The sequence below is a fragment of the Lutra lutra genome, chromosome 18, assembly GCF_902655055.1.
Source record: "Lutra lutra chromosome 18, mLutLut1.2, whole genome shotgun sequence".
Classification (NCBI taxonomy): Eukaryota; Metazoa; Chordata; class Mammalia; order Carnivora; family Mustelidae; genus Lutra; species Lutra lutra.
Genome location: NC_062295.1, coordinates 1,281,756 through 1,300,050, shown reverse-complemented (window position 1 = coordinate 1,300,050; position 18,295 = coordinate 1,281,756). Strand labels below are relative to the sequence as shown.

Genomic DNA, 18,295 nt, shown 5'->3' with positions numbered 1-18,295 from the left:
CGGCCAATGTGCACTGGTCCCCCAGGACGTCAGCCCCGGGGGAAACGGAATGAGACATACACAGGAACAAGGGGCTGCTTTTCAAATTTTTTAAATACGTTAGACCAAAGAAACTGGGGTGGGGCTAGGAAATGAGACCTCACTGGCAGAGTGGTGTCCCCAGGAGGACAGACTGGGATGTCAGCATGGCCAGCTTCCACAGAGGCAGAGGAGGTGGGGTAGGACTGTCTGTTTCTGCACACACAGAACACACCCAAGCTCCATCATGTGAGGCCTGCGGCCCCGGGACCAAGGACACGGACGTGTCGCGCCATCTCTGACCACTGACCGACCGCCCAGGGCTCAGGCCATACAGAAGAGGAACCACAGCCCCAAGCACCCCCAGTGCCAACACCCACCCTCCCCGGCTCCTCTCCCATAGACTCGCTTTGCTCAGGAAGCAAGACATCCAGGTCAGACGGCACGCGTCCCAGCCTGTCCTGTGGCTAGACGGCGCCACGCCACTACGTCCTGGCCTTGGGTGTGAGCGGGAGACATCCAGAGGCTCCGGACATGACTGAAGACTGACTCAGGACGAACGCATCCTCGTGGCCCATCCCTCTGCCCTGTAGAGCTGCTGCCTCGCTGCCGTGGACACAAGCAACATGCTGGGACGGCAGAGCAGAAAGAGGGCAGACCCTGTCCCCGCACCTGCCCTACTGCCTCCCTGCGGTCTTGGACCAGAGAGAACAAATTCCGCTGTGCTAAACACCACGCTGCTTTGAGCTCCCCGTTACCTGAGGCCAAACCTAAAGGCAACCCGCCAGCTCGGGCCAGCACAGTCTGGCGCGGTCCCCACCACCTCACCGAGCTGTGACCCGGGCAGCCTGTCCTCACTCAGCCCGTCCACTGTCCTCACAACGGCTCTCTCTGGCTTCTCCTCAGAGAGTCCTTTCCGAATTCCCAACACTCTGGGTGTGTGATTAAATCCCCAGGAAAGGAAACCAAAAACGTGTCAGCAAGTGAAAATAAGATCATGAACGAATGATCGAAACAGAAGCTTCTAACCCTCACACAGGCCAGCAGGAGCCTGGAACTCTGCTAACCTCATGCCAACCACTCCCGGAGGCTCTCCGGAGAGAGACCGAGGGGCTTCGTCGGGCCTCTCATGGGGGACCGCTGCTCCGGACACCGAGACCACCAGGCAGCGGACAGACAAGCGTGGAACGTACAGACAGTGGGATCTGTCCGCCACGCGAGGGAAGAGTTCTAACAGCGGCCACAAAGTGGATGGGCTGAGAAAGCACGGCACGCAGGGAGAGGCCACACACCGTGATACTGCCGCTGAGAAACGTCCAGAACAGGCAAACCCGCAGAGACAGGAAGCAGATCCAGGCATAAGGAGGGAGGACAGCAGAGCAGTGCCAAGCCAAGGCAACTGCCAGAGCCCCACAAAGGGGCAGGTAGCCCTCGGGCTTCATGTCGTCACCTGGCTGCCACCAACGTGGAGAGATCACCAGGACCAGCGAGAAACCTTGCTAGATGGGCACCTGGGTGGCTCAGTGGGTTAAGCCTCTGCCTTCAGCTCAGGTCATGCTTCCAGGGTGCTGGGATTGAGCCCGACATCGGGATCCCCACTCAGGCAGAGCTGGCTTCTCCCTCCTGCTCTGCCCCTCCCCCTGCTTGTGCACACGTCTCCAAAAAATAAATAAAATCTAAATAAATAAATAAATAAATACAAAACTTTGTTGGAACTGACAGCTCAACAGAAAGAAGGCTCTTCTCACGGGGTCATGTCCTGGGGTGAAGGAGTGTGGAGGCAAGGACAGAGAGTGAGAGGGAATCCTCAAGCAGGCTCCTGCTGAGCAGGGCGCCTGACATGGAGCTCGATCCCAGCACCCTGGGATCACGACCCGAGCCGAAGGCAGATGCTTCCCAGGCAGAGCCACCAGGAAGCACACGGCTCAGGTAAAGGATGCCAGGGACACGGGCCACTGTGGAAGGCAGGGACAGGTTTTGTAAAGACCATGGACGTTATCAAGTCTTAGACTCAACAGGCCTCGGAGCTGTGCTGGTATCTGGGAAGCGTGGAGAACTAAGGACGCGCGCAGCTAGCAGGTACATGGACGGCTCGGTGACACTCTGCTTGAGAGCAAGACATGACTCCCAGGCCAGCACCCCCAGGCCAGCAGAGAATCTCCTGTTCATGCTCACACAGACCCGAAACCCAATAAACAACACAGCATCAGCAAAAGACCGAGGGACGGTCCCCAACGCATGGCAGTTAACGGGCCATTCCCACAGGTCTCCAGAAAGAACGGCCATCCACATCGACGGACACGCTGTCCCAAGGTGCTGGACCCACTGCTCCTTCCTGATCTACTTTCCCCATGGAGGTGCCAGGCTGGACTGGAGGCCCCGGGGGCTGGGACTGACTCGGGGTGCTGAGCCCTCTTCCCAGTCGGCCCCCCTGATGTGTCGTAAACACTGAGACACGTGTACCCTACGAGGACTGGAAGGACACTGCTTGAGGTGACCAGTGGAAGGTGGTCAAGCTGGAAAGGGACCTGGAAAGGACTCGTGAAAACGAGAGCATTGTGCTGGCCAGAGAGCAGCTTGGTGGGGCCGTAAACTTGGCAGAGGGAAGGCCCTGCCACGGGGTCCTGACCCCAGATGGGGTGGGCTCAACTGCCAGGAACTCCTTCTTCCCTGGTCAAGGACAGAGCCCGATGGGAAACACGGCAAAGCAGCAGCCAGCCAGGCCAGCAGGCCGGACCCTGACCCTCGCAGGGACGATCAGCACTCACAACGAGACGTAAGTAAGCTGATCTCTACCAAACGATTTTCCTGAAGAAAGCGCTTCTGAAGAAAAGTGCTCTGTGAACAGAGATGTCCACAAATGCATAATTCAAAGCCACCAGAAGTGACCTGTCAGTCCGAAAGGAAAAGTGAAACGTGTTCACCTACAATGACATCACTCAACAGAGAGCAGAGAGAAAGCCCATAGCGGCAAGAGAAGTAGCCTGAAAGCCGGCACTCGTGGGGCGGGGGCTGTGCTGAGCACATGCAGAGGGCACCTGGGAAGAGCGGGGGTCTCGGCTCCCCCACTGGCCGTCTTGGGGGGCCTGGGCGAGGGCCTGCATGGCTGCACTTGGGTTTTCTCACCTACCCTGAGGGTGATGTCCTGAGCCACAGGCAGAGCTGGTCTCCACTCGGGCAGCAGCAGGAGGGCAGAGAAGGACGCAGGGAGGGATTTCAGGGAAAATGTCATGGGCACATGGCCTAGGAAGCTGAGCAGGATGAGGGAGGCGGACCAGGCGGGGGTGGCAGCGTGGGCACCAGGATGGTGGACAGCCTGCTCCCACCAGCCCACGGGTCAGCATGAGAGCCCAGGGGCACAGGCAGGGAGCAGCCCCGCAGAGACGTGAGGGGCAGGTTCAGAACGGTGGGACTGGGCCATGGCAGGACAGTGACGATCTGAACAGGACGAAGGGGACCAGGCAGGAAGAACAGACCCGAAAACCTCTGGGGTACAACCAGCAAGACTCTGACTGGTGACAGATGTCCACAAGGATTCGGAAGGAACTACATTCAGGTGACAAGGTCGGGTAACAACTGTGACTGTCTGGAGCTCGGGTGCCCCGTCCCCGAGGGCTCCCACACTGGCCGGTGGCAGCAGGGAAGGATTTCTCCAGGGCAGGGTCCGCAAACTATGGCTCACAGGCCAAATGCAGCCACGGCCTCTTTCTGCGAAAGAAGGGTTTCTGACCAAGTAGCACGCGCCTGCCCGCCCTCTGTCTACCAAGCGTTTCCACAGACTGCAAACCCCAAAGTTTGGGAAAGCCCAAAATATTTACCATCTGACCTTTTACAGAAAGAGACTGCTTGAACTGTGCTCTCTGGGCCTTTCTCGGGCTGGAGGAGGAACCCCAGGTCGCAACATGCTGACCCAAGGAGGGTCAGGGAGGGAAGTCGCATGGGTCGGCCCGGGGGGTGCTGGCAGGCACATGGCTGCGACGTCCCTGACAGGCCCAGAGCGAGCACACGGGAAACACGGGAGGTCAGCCATCAGGGGCTCACAGCAAGGCCTCACGGCGGCAAAGACTCCAAGGGGAATGACACCATGGTAGTTCTATGTCAGAACTCAGACGACTTTGACTGCACGGTCAGAAACGAGCCGAGTTAGTGAGAGCAAGCGTCTGGAATGACCGGGAGAGGAGTGAGGCTGTGGACACCAAGAACAGCGCCAGGAAAGGTGGATCAACGAGGGAGCCGCAGGCGTGACCCGCAGAGACAGGAGGCGGCCACACCCACCCCTGGGGACGGGGGCTGATCAGAAAGGCCACTCCGAGCGCTGACCAGGACATGTGAACCGCACACGGCATAACTGGAGCCCGGCCTCAAACACGGACAAGAGCCCTGAGAAAGCCAGCCCTCCCCAGGCCCTCCCCGCGCCCCCTGGTCCCACCCTCACCACAAGGAGCTCCCCTTGGGCAAGAAGCACAGACACCGGTGGTGGGGGTTCGATTCTGGCTGGCCCGCACCCATACCCTGCCTCTCCTGGTGGACCAGGGGCCTTGCCCTCCCAGCGTGGGACACGGGCCCAGGGTGAGCCAGGGACCTAAATGCCCAGGCACCCCAGGCCATCAGAAACCCACAGGGCTTCCTGTCCACGCAGCTTAATCGATGGTGCCTGGACGTACCAGCAGCCCAAGTGCCACGAGGCACGGAGGTCCCTGGCCACGTGGCCGGGTGAGAGCAGCGCCACAGGCACGTCTGACGGGCTTGTGGGCAGCAGCTCCCGCGCAGCAGCCGGCCGCGGCCGAGCGCACTCACCGTTACCGAAGTCGATGTACTTGGTGATTTTGTGCCACGTGCGGTAGTAGAAATGCCGGACCTGCTCTTTGTTCTTCACCATGCTCGCGGGCTTGCCTTTCTTCCTGTACTTGAGGGCAATGTTGTTCTGAATGGCTTCGAAGTCTTTCCCATGCTGGAAAATTAAGCCCACAGTAAAAGCACAGAGATTACAACAGCAGACACAGACCCTTCCCGAGACAGGAGAAAGGGGAAAGGAGACCACAGAAGAGACCACTGTGGTCGAGCAGACCTCCTTCATGGATCTTCTCTGTGAACTTCAACCTCACCGCCCTAGAACCTCAGGTTTTGATTTGAACGACGGATAAAGCATCAGTGGAAACTCAGGGATAAAACTATCAGGGCACAGGAGACCACAGAGGCAAGGGCCCTGGAGCGGGAGAGCACGACGCTCATCCCTCAGACAGAGGGGCCCAGAGACCACGAGAAGACCACCCACGAAGACGATCACAGGAACACCAGAACACAGACCTCTGCAAGGGCAGAGGAGGGCAGTGTGGTATGCCTCATCTAAACAACACATCAACCATCCAGAAACACCCTCACTGCTTCCGTCGAATGCAACATATCCTGCATCCAAGTGGCACAGTGAGTACGCGCACCTTGTAGGAGAACCACAGATCCCATGGGCCGCCCCTTCCTCCGACACCTCCACATCGGGGCTGAGACTTCCAGGATTCTCAGAGCGGAACCGGCGTCCCGGAAAACGCGGTCACCACTGGCGCCGTGCGGGGGCCACAATACTCCATCTGAGCCAAGACAGAAGTCCTGGGGAGGGCCCGCAGGGGACAGCCACCCAGCAGCACAGGCACCGCCAGCACCCGCATCTGGCGTCTGAATCCCATTCCCCAGAAGGAACCGGGACACCATGAAGAGATGGGAGCGGGACAAGTTCCAGCGAGCCTGCCGTATCTTGTCGACCCAGAAAGCGTGCAAGTGCCTGGGCACGACAGGAGCCAACCAGGAGAGGCTCCCGGGGGCCAAACCTGCAAGAATATGGGCGGCAAAACCAAGAGGGGTCGGAACCGATGGGGACAGAGCAGCCTACGTGTCCCCAAGTCCACGCAGATTAAAAAAAAAATCACTGAATTCGTACCTAAATGAGGGAGAAGAGAGATCTCTTTCTCGCACGAGGTCTCCAGTAAGTGTAGAAAGAAGGATGGAATCAGAAAATCATCGGGCAAACAATGTAATCATAGTTATTTCAGGCACAAAATGGCATGACTGCTATAGTTAGTGGATAAAAAGATGAAAAACAAGGTATTTACATGGTCTAAAGGTAAAAACAAAACAAAAAATGAGTCAGTACGGGACCTGGCAGGTGGCACCTGAACGCAGTGCTCAAGGTTCACACCGCCAGACAGGACAGAGCACACCACGCGCTCCGGACAGAATGTGCCCAGGACAGCCTGACACTCCCATGGTATTCTTGACAAAAACGCAAAATGTAAACTTAATCATGAGATAACCTCAGAGAAGCCCAAACTGAGGGGCATTCCACAACCTAACAGACCAGGAGTCTTCAAAACTGTCAAGGTCTTACACAAAAAAGTGCTCCGCGTCACCGGGCATCTGGGAAACACAACTCAAAACCACCATGAGACACCAACTCACACCCTCAGAATGGCTAAGCAACTACTTAGGAAACGAGAGGTGTCGGCGAGGACGTGGAGAACGGGGACCCCCTACGCTGCTGGTGGGAATACAAGCTAGTGCAGCGACTGTGGAAACCAGTGTTACAAAAAGAGCTACCCTGCAACCCAGCGACTGCATTACTGGGTGTTTACCTCAAAGATACAACTGCAGTGATCCGAAGGGGCACACCTGCACCCCAGTGCTTACAGGAGGAATGTCCACAAGAGCCAAACTACGGAAAGAGCCCAGATGTCCATGGACAGACGAATGCGTAAAGATGCGGTCAGAGTGGAAAATTACTCAGCCATCAAAAAGAATGAAATCTTGCCATTTGCAACACCATGGATGGACCCTGAGGGCATTATGCCAAGCGAGGTAAGTCCGTCAAAGGCAATCATGGTATGATTTCACTCACATGTGGAATTTAAGAAACAAAACAGATGAACACAAGGGAAGGGAAAGAAAAAAGTAACACAAAATCAGAGAGGGAGGTAAATCATAAGAGACTCTCAACACTAGGAAACAGACTGAGGGTTGCTGGAGGGAAGGGGATGGCGGTGGGGTAACCTGGTGATGGACGTTAAGGAGGGCATGGGATGGAATGAGCACTGGGTATCATATGCAAGTGATGACTCACTAACTTCTCCTGAAATGAGTAATACAGTATACCTTAACTAAATTGAATTTAAATTTTTTTTTAAAAAGCGTCAGGGTCTTCACAGAAGAAAGGAGGCAGAGATGGAGGGTCTGGCCCCCGATGGAGGGCTCAGGAGACATGACCACTGAATGCATGTGGGACCCTGATCTAGAAAGCACACCGGTGGGAACACCAACCAAACCTGAGTCAGGCCCACAGGTAAGTAAATGCTACAGTCTCCACGTCCAATCTCCTCGCTGTGCTGGGCACACTGAGGTTGTGGGGACACTGCGAAAGGACACATGGAATTCTCTGTACACTTTCCGCAACTTTTTCCAAGTCTGAAATGGCTTGAAAATGAAAACTTAAAGTATAAGGAACCTAAAAGAATTAAAGCCTCTTTACTGTTAAAAAATAAAATACATAAAAAATTCTTAAACGCTTTCCTGTGGGTGCGCCGTCCCCCATGACCCTCCCTCAGCTCTTGACCATGGCCGAGCAAGTGCAGACAGCCTGTCCATCCCTCAGCTCCCCGGTGCAGCAGGGCACCAAACCCGGACAGGGGCACACACTCGCCAGCCTGGGAGCCGGATCTGTGCTTGGTGATTCTCAAGCTACGCTGCCTTCCGACTTCCGACGCCTGTGAGCACAGGCTTCCTGTCAGCACCACCTCCAATGGTCCCGCTCCATTTCCCTGATCACCCTGCCGCTGAAGGGGGGCTTCTCTGCACCCCAGTGCTCCTGTGCAGTTGCGTGTGCAGGTGAGCCTGTAGTGATTAGCCGGCGGGAAGCAAGCATGGGATGCCGGACATGCGGCTGTAAGGCAGGAACTGGACAGAAGGACAATGAAACGTCGGTAACGGCTGTGTGAAGAGCCACCGACAGCAGAGTGAGAGGGTGTCACGGCTGACGTCAGTGAAGGCGCTCGCCCTGCTGACCTCCCCGCCAGCCTTGGCCACAGGGCAAGTCTGGGACACGCCGGCCCATCTGAGCCCTTCCCAGAACGGTCTCCGGCCTGCACTCCGTGTCCAGGGAGCCAGACCGCCACAGAGCCCCGCTCCCCCCCGGGACGGGCCGTGGCAAAGCTGGCAGGCGGCATCCGTGGCACAGGCCACTGCAGAGCTGACAGGGGGCGTCAGCAGCACGGCGTGACGACGGGCCCGGGGCCTGTCATCACCTAATCCTACCCAGCAACTGTGAGGAGGCACAGCGTGGGGACGCAGCCTCCGGGCAATCCTCTCAAACCGTCACGGGGAAGAGTGAGACACACGGGGACTCGTCTGAGGGACTCTGCTCCTACAGGAACGAACCTCAAACATACAGTTCATGGTCTCCGTGGACCATGAACTCCTCCAACTGGGACGGCAGAAGCGAAGCGGTGGCCCCTCTAAGGGAGAAGGGCCATGGCAGGACTACGGTGATGCCAGTGCCAAGTTCGAGCTCCTCGCCCCTTCTAGCCTCTCGTGGACACTCAGAGCGTCCCTCCAAAGCCCCGCTCTGCTGTGAGCCCTGCTCTGCCGTGAGCTCCACTCGGGCGCTGCCAGTGCTGTGCTACGGAAGGACGAAGGCTCGCCGGCCAAGTCACCTACTCCCGACGCTACTTCCTAGCGGAGCAGTCTAGGATACGGGACGTGCCCGGGACGTGCAGGGCAGCACTGCTCACAACAGAACCTGGAAGAGCCTCAGCAACCAGCAACATGAGGACGGCTCAAGAGAGCAAGGACCGGCGAGTCAGTAGGTGCCATCAAGGCCACCGTCCGCAAAGTGGCCAGAAACTACACACAGGTGAACGGGCAAGGCTGCACCCCAATAAAGTTTTATTTATAAAAACTGGCAGCGAGCTCGCAACCCACAGTCTGTTCTCACCTGAAGCGGGATATTTATGAGCACTCAGAAAAACACTGAGCAAAACACCGTAACCTACCAGGGAAGTGCATTTGATGTTAATAAAAGGAATACGTTCTCTACAGTTACAAATATTTAAAAAAGCAACACAGGGAAGTGGAAACAGCTCGCAGGGAGCATGTTGTTTCTTTGGGCAGTGGGATCGGGGAGCAGCTTCTCTCTATTTTTAGGACTTTCCACTCTGTCCCAGGTCCACTACAACAACTCTCAGGGTCAAGCTGCCGGCTCCCACTGAGCTGGCAAGTGTCCCCTTGTCCCTCCCAGTCTGGGACCATTCCTCCCACGTCAGCCCTCTCAACTGCAAACGGGAGGCCCAGAGATAGGGATGCACTCTCCAGCCCAGCATGTATCTGAGGGGCAGCTGGGTGGCTCGGTCGGTTAGGTGTCCAACCCACAGTTTTAGCCCAGGTCATGACCTCAGGGTCATGAGATCAAGTCCCACGTGGGGCTCTGTGCTAAGCAAGGAGTCTGCTTAAGATTCTCTCCCGCACCCCCCCCGGGCACCTGGGTGGCTCAGTGGGTTAAGCCGCTGCCTTCAGCTCGGGTCATGATCTCAGGGTCCTGGGATCGAGCCCCGCATCGGGCTCCCTGCTCAGTGGGGAGCCTGCTTCTCCCTCTGCCTCTGCATTTCCCCCTGCTTGTTCTCTCTCTGTCTCTCTCTCTCTCTCAAATAAATAAACAAATCTTAAAAAAAAAAAAAAAGATTCTCTCTCCCCCTCTCTGCCCCTCGCCCACTCACTTGCACGCATGCTTTCTAAGTAAATAAAATCTTCAAAAAAGACAAAAAGAATGTATCTGAGACCACAGGTAGACTCTTGGAGTAGAAAGAAATGAACCAAACAAAGGCACCTCCTAACAGCCTCTTCCCTAGTATCAACTCTTAAAGTCTTAAACTCTTAAAGGGCCAAGGTCAGAGGGTGGGTCCTGGGCCCTGGGGACCACGCCTGCTGCCCACGAGGGGCTCCCACCGAACTGCTAACCTAGTCGATCTCGCAGCCATGCGGTCGGCAAGGCAGAGGCAGACTGAAAGAGAAAAGCGCATAAAGCGGCAAGAGGAGGTTTGTGCCGCCTGTCCCGGCCCCAGAGCTCACCTCGTACAGCCCCTCGAAGAAAGTGTTCTTGTCCTCCGTGCTCCATGACTCCCACTGCCTCCGGGCCTTCTTGCCCTCTTCCTTCTCGCCGCTCGACGACCCCAGGTTCCGGGAAGAGGAGCGAGAGCCCCCTGCGGGAGCGGTGGGAGCAGCCCCAGACCCGTTTCCAGATGATGATCCGCCACCGTCAGCTCCTTGGAGAGACAGAACCGTACAGTGACCTGTTCCCAAAGTCCGCAGAGCTCGCGAGGGCCTGCACACGCCTCCCCCGGACGGCGCCACCGTGGGACGGCAGTGGGACCTGCCAGGCGCTCCCTGGGGCTGTTCGGCCACGACCTCATCCTAACCTGACCTTGTGACTCTTTCCAATCTTTTCACAGTGAGCAGCAGTGAGAAAAAGAAGGAAGAGCATTTCTGCAGACCCTGAAAGAGCGTCACCGCCACGTCCCCATGTCACCGCCACGTCCCCACCGCAGTCAGAAAGCCCTTCGCCCCGGTGACCTGGAAACACCCATCATACACCACAGCGCCCTCCTCAAATGTGTTTGGGCTGAAATAATTCTTGTCTTTTCAAACCAACATACTGAAACTCAAACTCAAGAAAACATCTGAGTGCGTGTGGAACACCCCCTCGTCTTAGTACACCGATGCTTCAGAAACTTGAATCATCTGATGCCTTTAGAAGAATCTTTAAGAGGTCTTGGAACTCCTTGCTCTTAATGAATTAATTTCCACCAACAAAAGCTAACATTCTGAGAGCCAACTGACAATCTCACGGGTGCCCCGAAAGCATCGCTTCCTGCTATCGGGAGGAGCCCTTGGAGACCCCGCAGGGCAGGCGAGCAGTGGGAAGTAACCTGTGGCTGGCCACTGCCACCGCCAGCGCCCTAATCCTGGGAGAACAGAGGCAATCAATGAGGGGCAAAGGTCACAGATAAAACCCTTTTATGACCCCACCCAATCCTCCCACCCATCTGGTGCCTTCCTCCGCGCACAGGGAAGGCGCAGTGCAGCCCAGACCAGATTCCATCCCATGGAACTTTAGGGCCATCTGTGGTGAGCAATCCTCAAACTCTGAACGCTCTGTGGGGGGCTAGTGCTAAAAGTAAGATTAAGATAAAAGCGTTTAGAAAAGTAAAAGTGAAACAAATACAGATTATTATTAAAGTGCTTTCCTAGTGAGACAATCATGAGCTTTGGAGGGAGGCCCTCTTCCTGGGCAATCAGGGACCTCCCTACGGGGCTATGCTTCCCTCACCCCCTTGACGGGGGTTTGCCTCCAGAGCGGCGGCGAAAGACAGGGAGTTCACAGAAAATCAGAGGAAGTGAAACATTCTAAGTCCACTCACCTGCATTCATTTGCCGGGACCATCCCTGGAAAAACACAAGCCACGGGGAAGGGGTAGCCCGAGGGACAGGGCGAGGCACGGTCACGTGTGTGGGACCTCCCCTAGACTGTGCCAGGGCCTGTGTTAGATCAGTCGGCTACTGGAGAGCAGAATGTGTGGTCACACACGCAGAAGAGTCACGCCGCTGCGTAAAATGGGGGAGATTATCTCGTGTGGAGAAGTGCACCAGCTCGGCGACTTCAGAACATAACGTGACTGGGCCCCCCAAAATCGCTGATCATCACCGCTGCACTGTCAATTCAGCCGCTGCGACCCAAGATGTAAATGCTAATTAATTAAAACTAAACACCCAGTTCCACGTTCACACCAGCCACACTCCTCGTGGTCCATGCCCACGTGGGCAGCACAGACCATTTCTGCCACTGCTGGAAAGTGCGGTTAGAGCTCTGGGTGAGAGCCTGACGCTCGCAATCCGAGGTGCCCCATTATGGGAAGACGCCGTCAGGCTCAGGGTTTCCGAGCCCAGCCAGCCCATGTGCCAGCTGCTCCCTCCCCCGCCCATGGGCACAACATATCGTCCTCCAGAGGGGCAAACTGCAGCCCAGCGGGCTCGGGGGTACTCACTACACACCTGACTTGGTCCCTCCCTCACCAACCAAACTGCACCCAACACACGACCTAATTAGTGGGCCTGGGGGGGGCTCCCACCTGTGCAGAAGCATCGCAATGCAACCGTGAAGAGTGAAGGGGGAGACAGAAGCAGGCGAGGACAGAGGTGGGACGGCCAGAGGCAGAAAGAGAAGACCAGGATTGGGTGGGTATGGGGGTTCTCTCCCAGGGACAGGGGAGGGGACAAGACGCCCAGTGGAAAAAGCAGAAGACCAAAGTCAACGCTGTCTGCAGCTAGTTTCTGAGGCCACAAAGGCATGAACGAGGGTCCACGTGATGAGAAGTTGGAATCCAAGGAGCCTACAGGGAAACGGTGTACAAGAACAGGACCCCAACAGGGAGGTCTCTGAAGGCGGGGACAGGGTCTGACTCTGCAGGGCTCAAGCCCAGCAGCGGGCCTCACACACAGAAGATCCTCCCCAGGAGCAGAAACCCACAGAGAGCACAGCAGGGGCCCCTCGCCGGCCGCCGAGACCCAGTGCCTCTAACACAGAGCCCACTCTTCCCTGTCAACCTACTTCTGTGTCACGGTCCTCCAGTGGCCCAGGGGCCACCCAGCTTCTCCTGTCCCCATTTCTGCGGCCACGTTCCCAGACCACTCCCGGACCACCCCTGAATAAGAGCACTTTAGGAGCCTCCTCCCGGGTCTCCAAACCACCAACCCCGGCCCCAGCCTCCTCTCCAGAGCTTCCATCTGCGGGATGCCGACGTGTGGCTGTGCTCTGCCTCCCAAGGCTGCCGGGCTGCCCACTCCCCTCCGGACAAGCTAGGCTGCCTGCCTCCTCCATGTCCCCCCTTCCCATCACACGTCTCTGAATGAGCCTGAGACCCTATCGCCCACGCCCCTCACACTATCTGCAGAGGAGGAAACAATCCCCTTCTTCCAGCTGGGGTTGCTGAGGCCCGGGGAGCAGCTCGCCCTCACGCCATACTGCTGCTCGGACCCGGGACAGGCAGCTCTACGGCACCTCAAAGGCACGACAAATGCTTCGCTCCTCTGTCTTCTCAGCGCAGAGCTACGGTCCGCGTTACAGAGCTGCCCAAGGTCACCGGGCAGCGAGAACCAAGCCCGGGCATCTTCCTCTCGGGCCACACGACGCCATGTGGCTGCCGCCCATGTCACGGATGCTTCTGTATCTTTACTACACGCAGAGCTAAAAAACCCAGGGTTTTGAGGGGGAGGGCACTGGACCTCGACACCCCTCCCTCTGCCTGCGACAGAGAAGGGCACTTCGAGGTTGTGACTTGCCCAAAGCCGCGCGGCTGACAGTGGCAAGGGTCAGGTCGCCGGGAGCACGTTCACCTCTAGAAACAAAACCATTTGACTTCGCTGAGATCAGACACAGAAGACGGGACGACACTGTCCTATCAGGCAATGACTCCCCACCCCAGAGCTCACTTTCGGAGCCCGCGAGGCTCCTCCGTGGGATCAGGAACGTTCACAGAGCGCAGCAGACCGGCAGCATGAGGCACTCACGGGCCGAGGGGAGAACACGGGAGCCTCCCTTGCGTCCTGCGCGCTGCGCCTTCTCAGCAGGAAAGACGCTTCCCGTGAGCTAAGGGAAGTCCGCCTGGGGCGCACCTGCCTCCGGCCCAGCGCAGGAACCGTCCTCGTGGCCTGGGGCCGCGGTACGAGAGGCCAGGGACCTCTCACAAAGGCTGAGGACAGCACCCCTGTGCCGCGGACCTGTCCACCTCAGGTCACCATATGCCAGCATTGAGACGGAGGAAAAATGCCCAGGTCTCCTGGGGGCCGCTCCTGCGCCCCTCGGGGCACACGTCACCCACATCAGGCACCACAACTGTCAAGCGGACTTTCAGAGCCCGGTCATGACCAAAGGGGCACCCTCTCCACCAAGGCCATTCCCAGGCAGCGTGTCACCTCGGCAGGCGGATCCAGATGCCTCCCGGGGGCCGGCGTCCATCATCGCGCTCACCACCGTCCGCAGGGCCTCCGCCAGCTGCCCCACTCCACGCGGCCTCGCTCCCCAGGGCGGCCTCCCACCACTCGTCCCTCAACTGGTCTCTGCAGAGCCCGTGCTGCCGCCGTGGCCGAGCCGGAGAGGGGTCCCCGCCTCTGAGGCAGCCGGGTCCGGGAGCTGAAGCTGAGCTGGAACCTCACAGCCCATATCGTGTGCGGCCCCCAAACAACACCACGCCCCGGCGTCCTCCCCACTTCTGGGGCTGGGCTCCCTCACAGGCGTACCGCTTCTCGCCAGCCTGTCCGAGAAAAGCGTAACTAAAACCCCCTCGCGTCCACGAAAACATGTGCCTTCGCCGTCAAACAAGGTGAAGACTTTGTCAGTAACGGCTGACACCCCGCAGGCACCACACCTGCGGGCCTCGTCGGCCTCTGGCGCGGCTCTCCTCAGTTATCCTGGCAGTCGTCCTAGCACGCGCCGCGCTCCGCTGCCTACGACAGAGCTCGTCCTCACATCCGGGACTCTGCTCTCAGAAACGGTCCTCTGTCATCTGTACATCATCGTAGGATACGAAACGAGATAGGTCGCACGGCATAAAGCGAAAACCCTACAACATCCTTGCACGGCAAAGGACAATTCCACAAGCAAACCCGCAGAAATCTTCGTCCTGACATTAAAAGCCAGCAAGGTACCGGAGAAGCAGACCAGTACTAAAGGTCACCTCACCTGTTCGCCCGTCCTCTGCCCACGTCTCCGATGTGAAGCCAGCGTAAGCCGTGCAACTCTAGAACCACTCGGAATCTAGTAATTTACAAGAGCCCCGGGCTTCAGGGCTTTCCCTCTCCAGCCTGCACGGCTCCGCCAGGGCCCGTCTCCGAAGTGGCCAGGGACACAGGTCTCCTGCCCTACCGTGCACAGGGTGTCTGGGGCACACAACAGGGCACGTCGGGGTCTTCTACCTTATGGTGCAGCAAACAGGGTGGGGGGGGCGTGGGGTCCTGCCTTCCTCCTCCTCTTCTCCCAACAAGCTGACGGCTTTTGGCAGAGCCCCGTGCCCTGGCCCAGGTGGCCCCAGCGGCCTCCACACCGTCATCACTGCACCTGATTTCATTAAACATCACTTACTGACTCACACCGGGCACAGGAATCAGAGCGCTAGGACCTCAGTGGTCTGTGACAGTCTGACTGTCCCCCTCCCTCTCCGGAGAGTATGAAGGGCAGGGAGCTCGGAACATGCATGGCCATACCTCAGCCGGCCTCCTGGGGCCTGGCCCAAATGCTGGGCAGTGACAACACGAGTGACCGCAGAGCCTACGACTGGCAAACTGTGCCTGCATGACACACGGGCATGGCCCTGGGCGAAGGGGGCGCATTCTGATCACTCCCGACCCGGGGCTCCCCCGGAGGCAAGGGCTAGGCAGAGCCCACAAACACAGAGCTACTGTGTTTTCAGGCAACCTACCCTCTAGAATGCTCTCTTAAGCCACACAGGATCCAAGTCCTGTCAGCACAGCTGACCCCTCACACCTCAACGTTAAGGTCAGGATAGCTTTAGGCACAATCCCACCCAAACATTTTGGAAGGAAGGAACCTACAGTCTGGGCATGTCAAGGGACTTTCCCTTTGCCCCACAGCTGAGCCAGCCACAAAGCAGCTCTCCCCCATACGGTCCTCGTCTCCCGAAGGCTGACCGCACTGGGCTAACTGAGCTCATCCAATGTCTTCTAAAAACACCTGGAAGCTACAAGCAGCCCACAGTTCAGGTAAAATGTAAGTTCTGTGCGGTGATGTACTGATTCCTAAGCACAAGCACAGTGAGACCCGGCGACGCTGCCCCACTGTGGAGAGGACACATTTCATGACCAGCTGGCCCGAAGGCAGGGGGAGTGATGGTTCTTGGGCACAAGTGGGGTGGGGTAGGGGACTGAAGGGCATCAGAGAAACCAAGAGTCTACCTTACGCTTACAATTGTCCCCACAGGGCAGATAGCAGCTTAGGAGCAGTCCTGGGACCTCTTTCTCTACATCCCAACAGGTGACCCAGTCCACCCATCCTGACGCTGTAGTTCCCTAACCTCAGAGCTATCCACGTTTTCCATAACAGAAGCACAGAGAGCCTTTTAGCCACTTACAGCATGGCTTGGCTGTGGTATTTACTGGGGAGCCAGACACTGGCATTATCCCCAATTATAGACAAAGAATTCGAGGCTCCAAGAGAGACCAGTTTGCCCACAATCACCCAGATCACAAACTGGCCAGAGGGGGAAGGGCCTCGGGGCTCTGAGCCCTGGACCAGGTTCTTACAGATACGTGAATTCTGGATCTCAGTCTTACACGCACCGTCGGGTCACCGGGCGCACGGTGGGGCGTGAGAACACGCACAGCGGCATCAGGCAGATCTACTGGCTCCCGGCTTGCAGCTCACCCCCTGTTTAGGTCGGGCACGTTACCAAAACAACAAACCTCGGCTTCTGCACCCATGTAAAATGGAAGAAAAAGGGCTGTAACACGCGCAGCACAGGGATGTGAAGTCTTAGCGCCCTGCCCCTTAAAATTCCAACAGAACCTAATTCGGAATCGTACTACAGAAAAATTATTATTTGTTGACGTTGACAAGACTATCTTCTCAGAGAGAAAGAAAACCCAGTGGTGTGCACAGAGGCACAAGGCAGACTTCCTTTCCTCCGTAAGACTTTTCCTCCAGAGTCACTGCGAGGTTCTCACGCCCGTCTGCTCCGATTCAAACAGGCAAGAGCGGTCAGTGGTCAACAAAGAACCACCAACAACAGGGCCGGGAGCACTCCTCGAGTGTAATGGAAATTCCCTGCTTTCAAGTGAAAAAATAACAAATGCGAGGACTGTCCGTTTCCTCACTGACCCGCTCTGAGCACCCAGGGTGGAGATTTCCAGTCTGGAAAGACACACGCCCCTCTAAGACCTGCTTGCAGAGGCCCCCAGGCGTGCTCTCAGAACCGGACCTTTGCGGGCTGTTAACGGAGGCGATCAGTGAGCACGGGGTATAGAGGCATGGGGGGTGTCCTGGGCACGGTGACGGGTGCAGACAAGCTCAGGCCCCAGAAGGAAACTCCGGCTTCTGAGAAGCACAGCAGACATGCTTCTTACTCCTAAAAACCACCATTATGGTTTAACCTCCTTGTTTACGTACAGAAACAGTCACTTGCTGAAACAGGAAAATACGTAAAAATCACAAGAAGCACCAATTCTGACAAATATCCATTTTCCTAACGGAAAGTCGACTGCTGCTCCAAGCCACACACTGGGACAAGAACCAAGAAGAGAAAGGCCGATGGCCGATGTGAAGCTAATCCAGGAGCCCTTCTGTCTGAGCCACGCTCATCTACGCAAATAAAAGCACGCTTCCCCTCATCACCTGACCTCTGAGAGCAACTGGACCCCGAGGCCATTCACAGGTGACAGAGCCCTTTCACGCCACCACCTTGTTTCGTCTGACCAGTCACTGCTGTTGGCTCACAGGTGAGTACGCTTCTCTTTCCGGCAGATCCGACAAGTCAAAGGAGCAGACGCAGGTCACAAGGCCAAGGTGGCAAGGCCGTGGCTGCTGCTAGGGCTTCTGAAGCCACAAACAAACCCTTGAGGGCATCCCAGGAGCTTCCTGATGATAACTCAGACAAACCTGTAACTAGGAGGGAAAAACTATTTTTTACAAAACAAAACTGGTAAAACACATCAATGCTTTCCTAACTGATCAGCAACTTTCACGACATAAACGCGTAGGACACGAGGTTTAATTCCTGGAACATACTAAAATTACCCTACACTCACAACTTTAAGCATGCTTACATCAAGAATCTTTATACCAAAAATCTGGTGAGGCCCGCAGGATTGCCGAGGCCAGCCCTCCTCAGGTGAGGAGCAGACCAAAGAGAACATTAATTGTACATATTGGGCAAAGGTCTCCAGAACGGTTCTCACTCCGTCAGTTTCTGAAATCTTTCTTTTTCAGATTATCAGGGCTTCTAATAAATGTAAATCACCATTTCCCAAAGAACCAAGTAAAAGGGTCTTTCCTGCAAAACTCCCTGAAACGCTGTTGCATCCGCGTCTACAGAAGCGGGCAGCCTTACACTTGGCCTCCACAGAAAGGACGGGAAGAGGAGCTCATTTGTACAGTCAGGAAGGCGGCCTCCCAAACGGATGAGAGCAGCGGTGACTGTGGCACGTGGTTTTCTTCTTATCCGGGTGGGGACCCCAG

At 56.8% G+C, this 18,295-nt stretch overlaps 1 protein-coding gene across 3 annotated transcripts in view; it reads right to left on the bottom strand.

Annotated features, from left to right (window-relative positions):
• CRAMP1 (cramped chromatin regulator homolog 1) overlaps positions 1-18,295 on the bottom strand; it is a 54,051-nt gene that overhangs the window by 32,354 nt on the left and 3,402 nt on the right. For all 3 annotated transcript variants that reach the window (XM_047713160.1, XM_047713159.1, XM_047713158.1), the window contains 2 exons: positions 10,123-10,316; positions 4,816-4,969 (listed from right to left, as the gene is read on the bottom strand). In XM_047713160.1, coding sequence (XP_047569116.1) covers positions 4,816-4,969; positions 10,123-10,316 — 348 coding nt within the window. The remainder of the gene's footprint in view (positions 1-4,815; positions 4,970-10,122; positions 10,317-18,295) is intronic.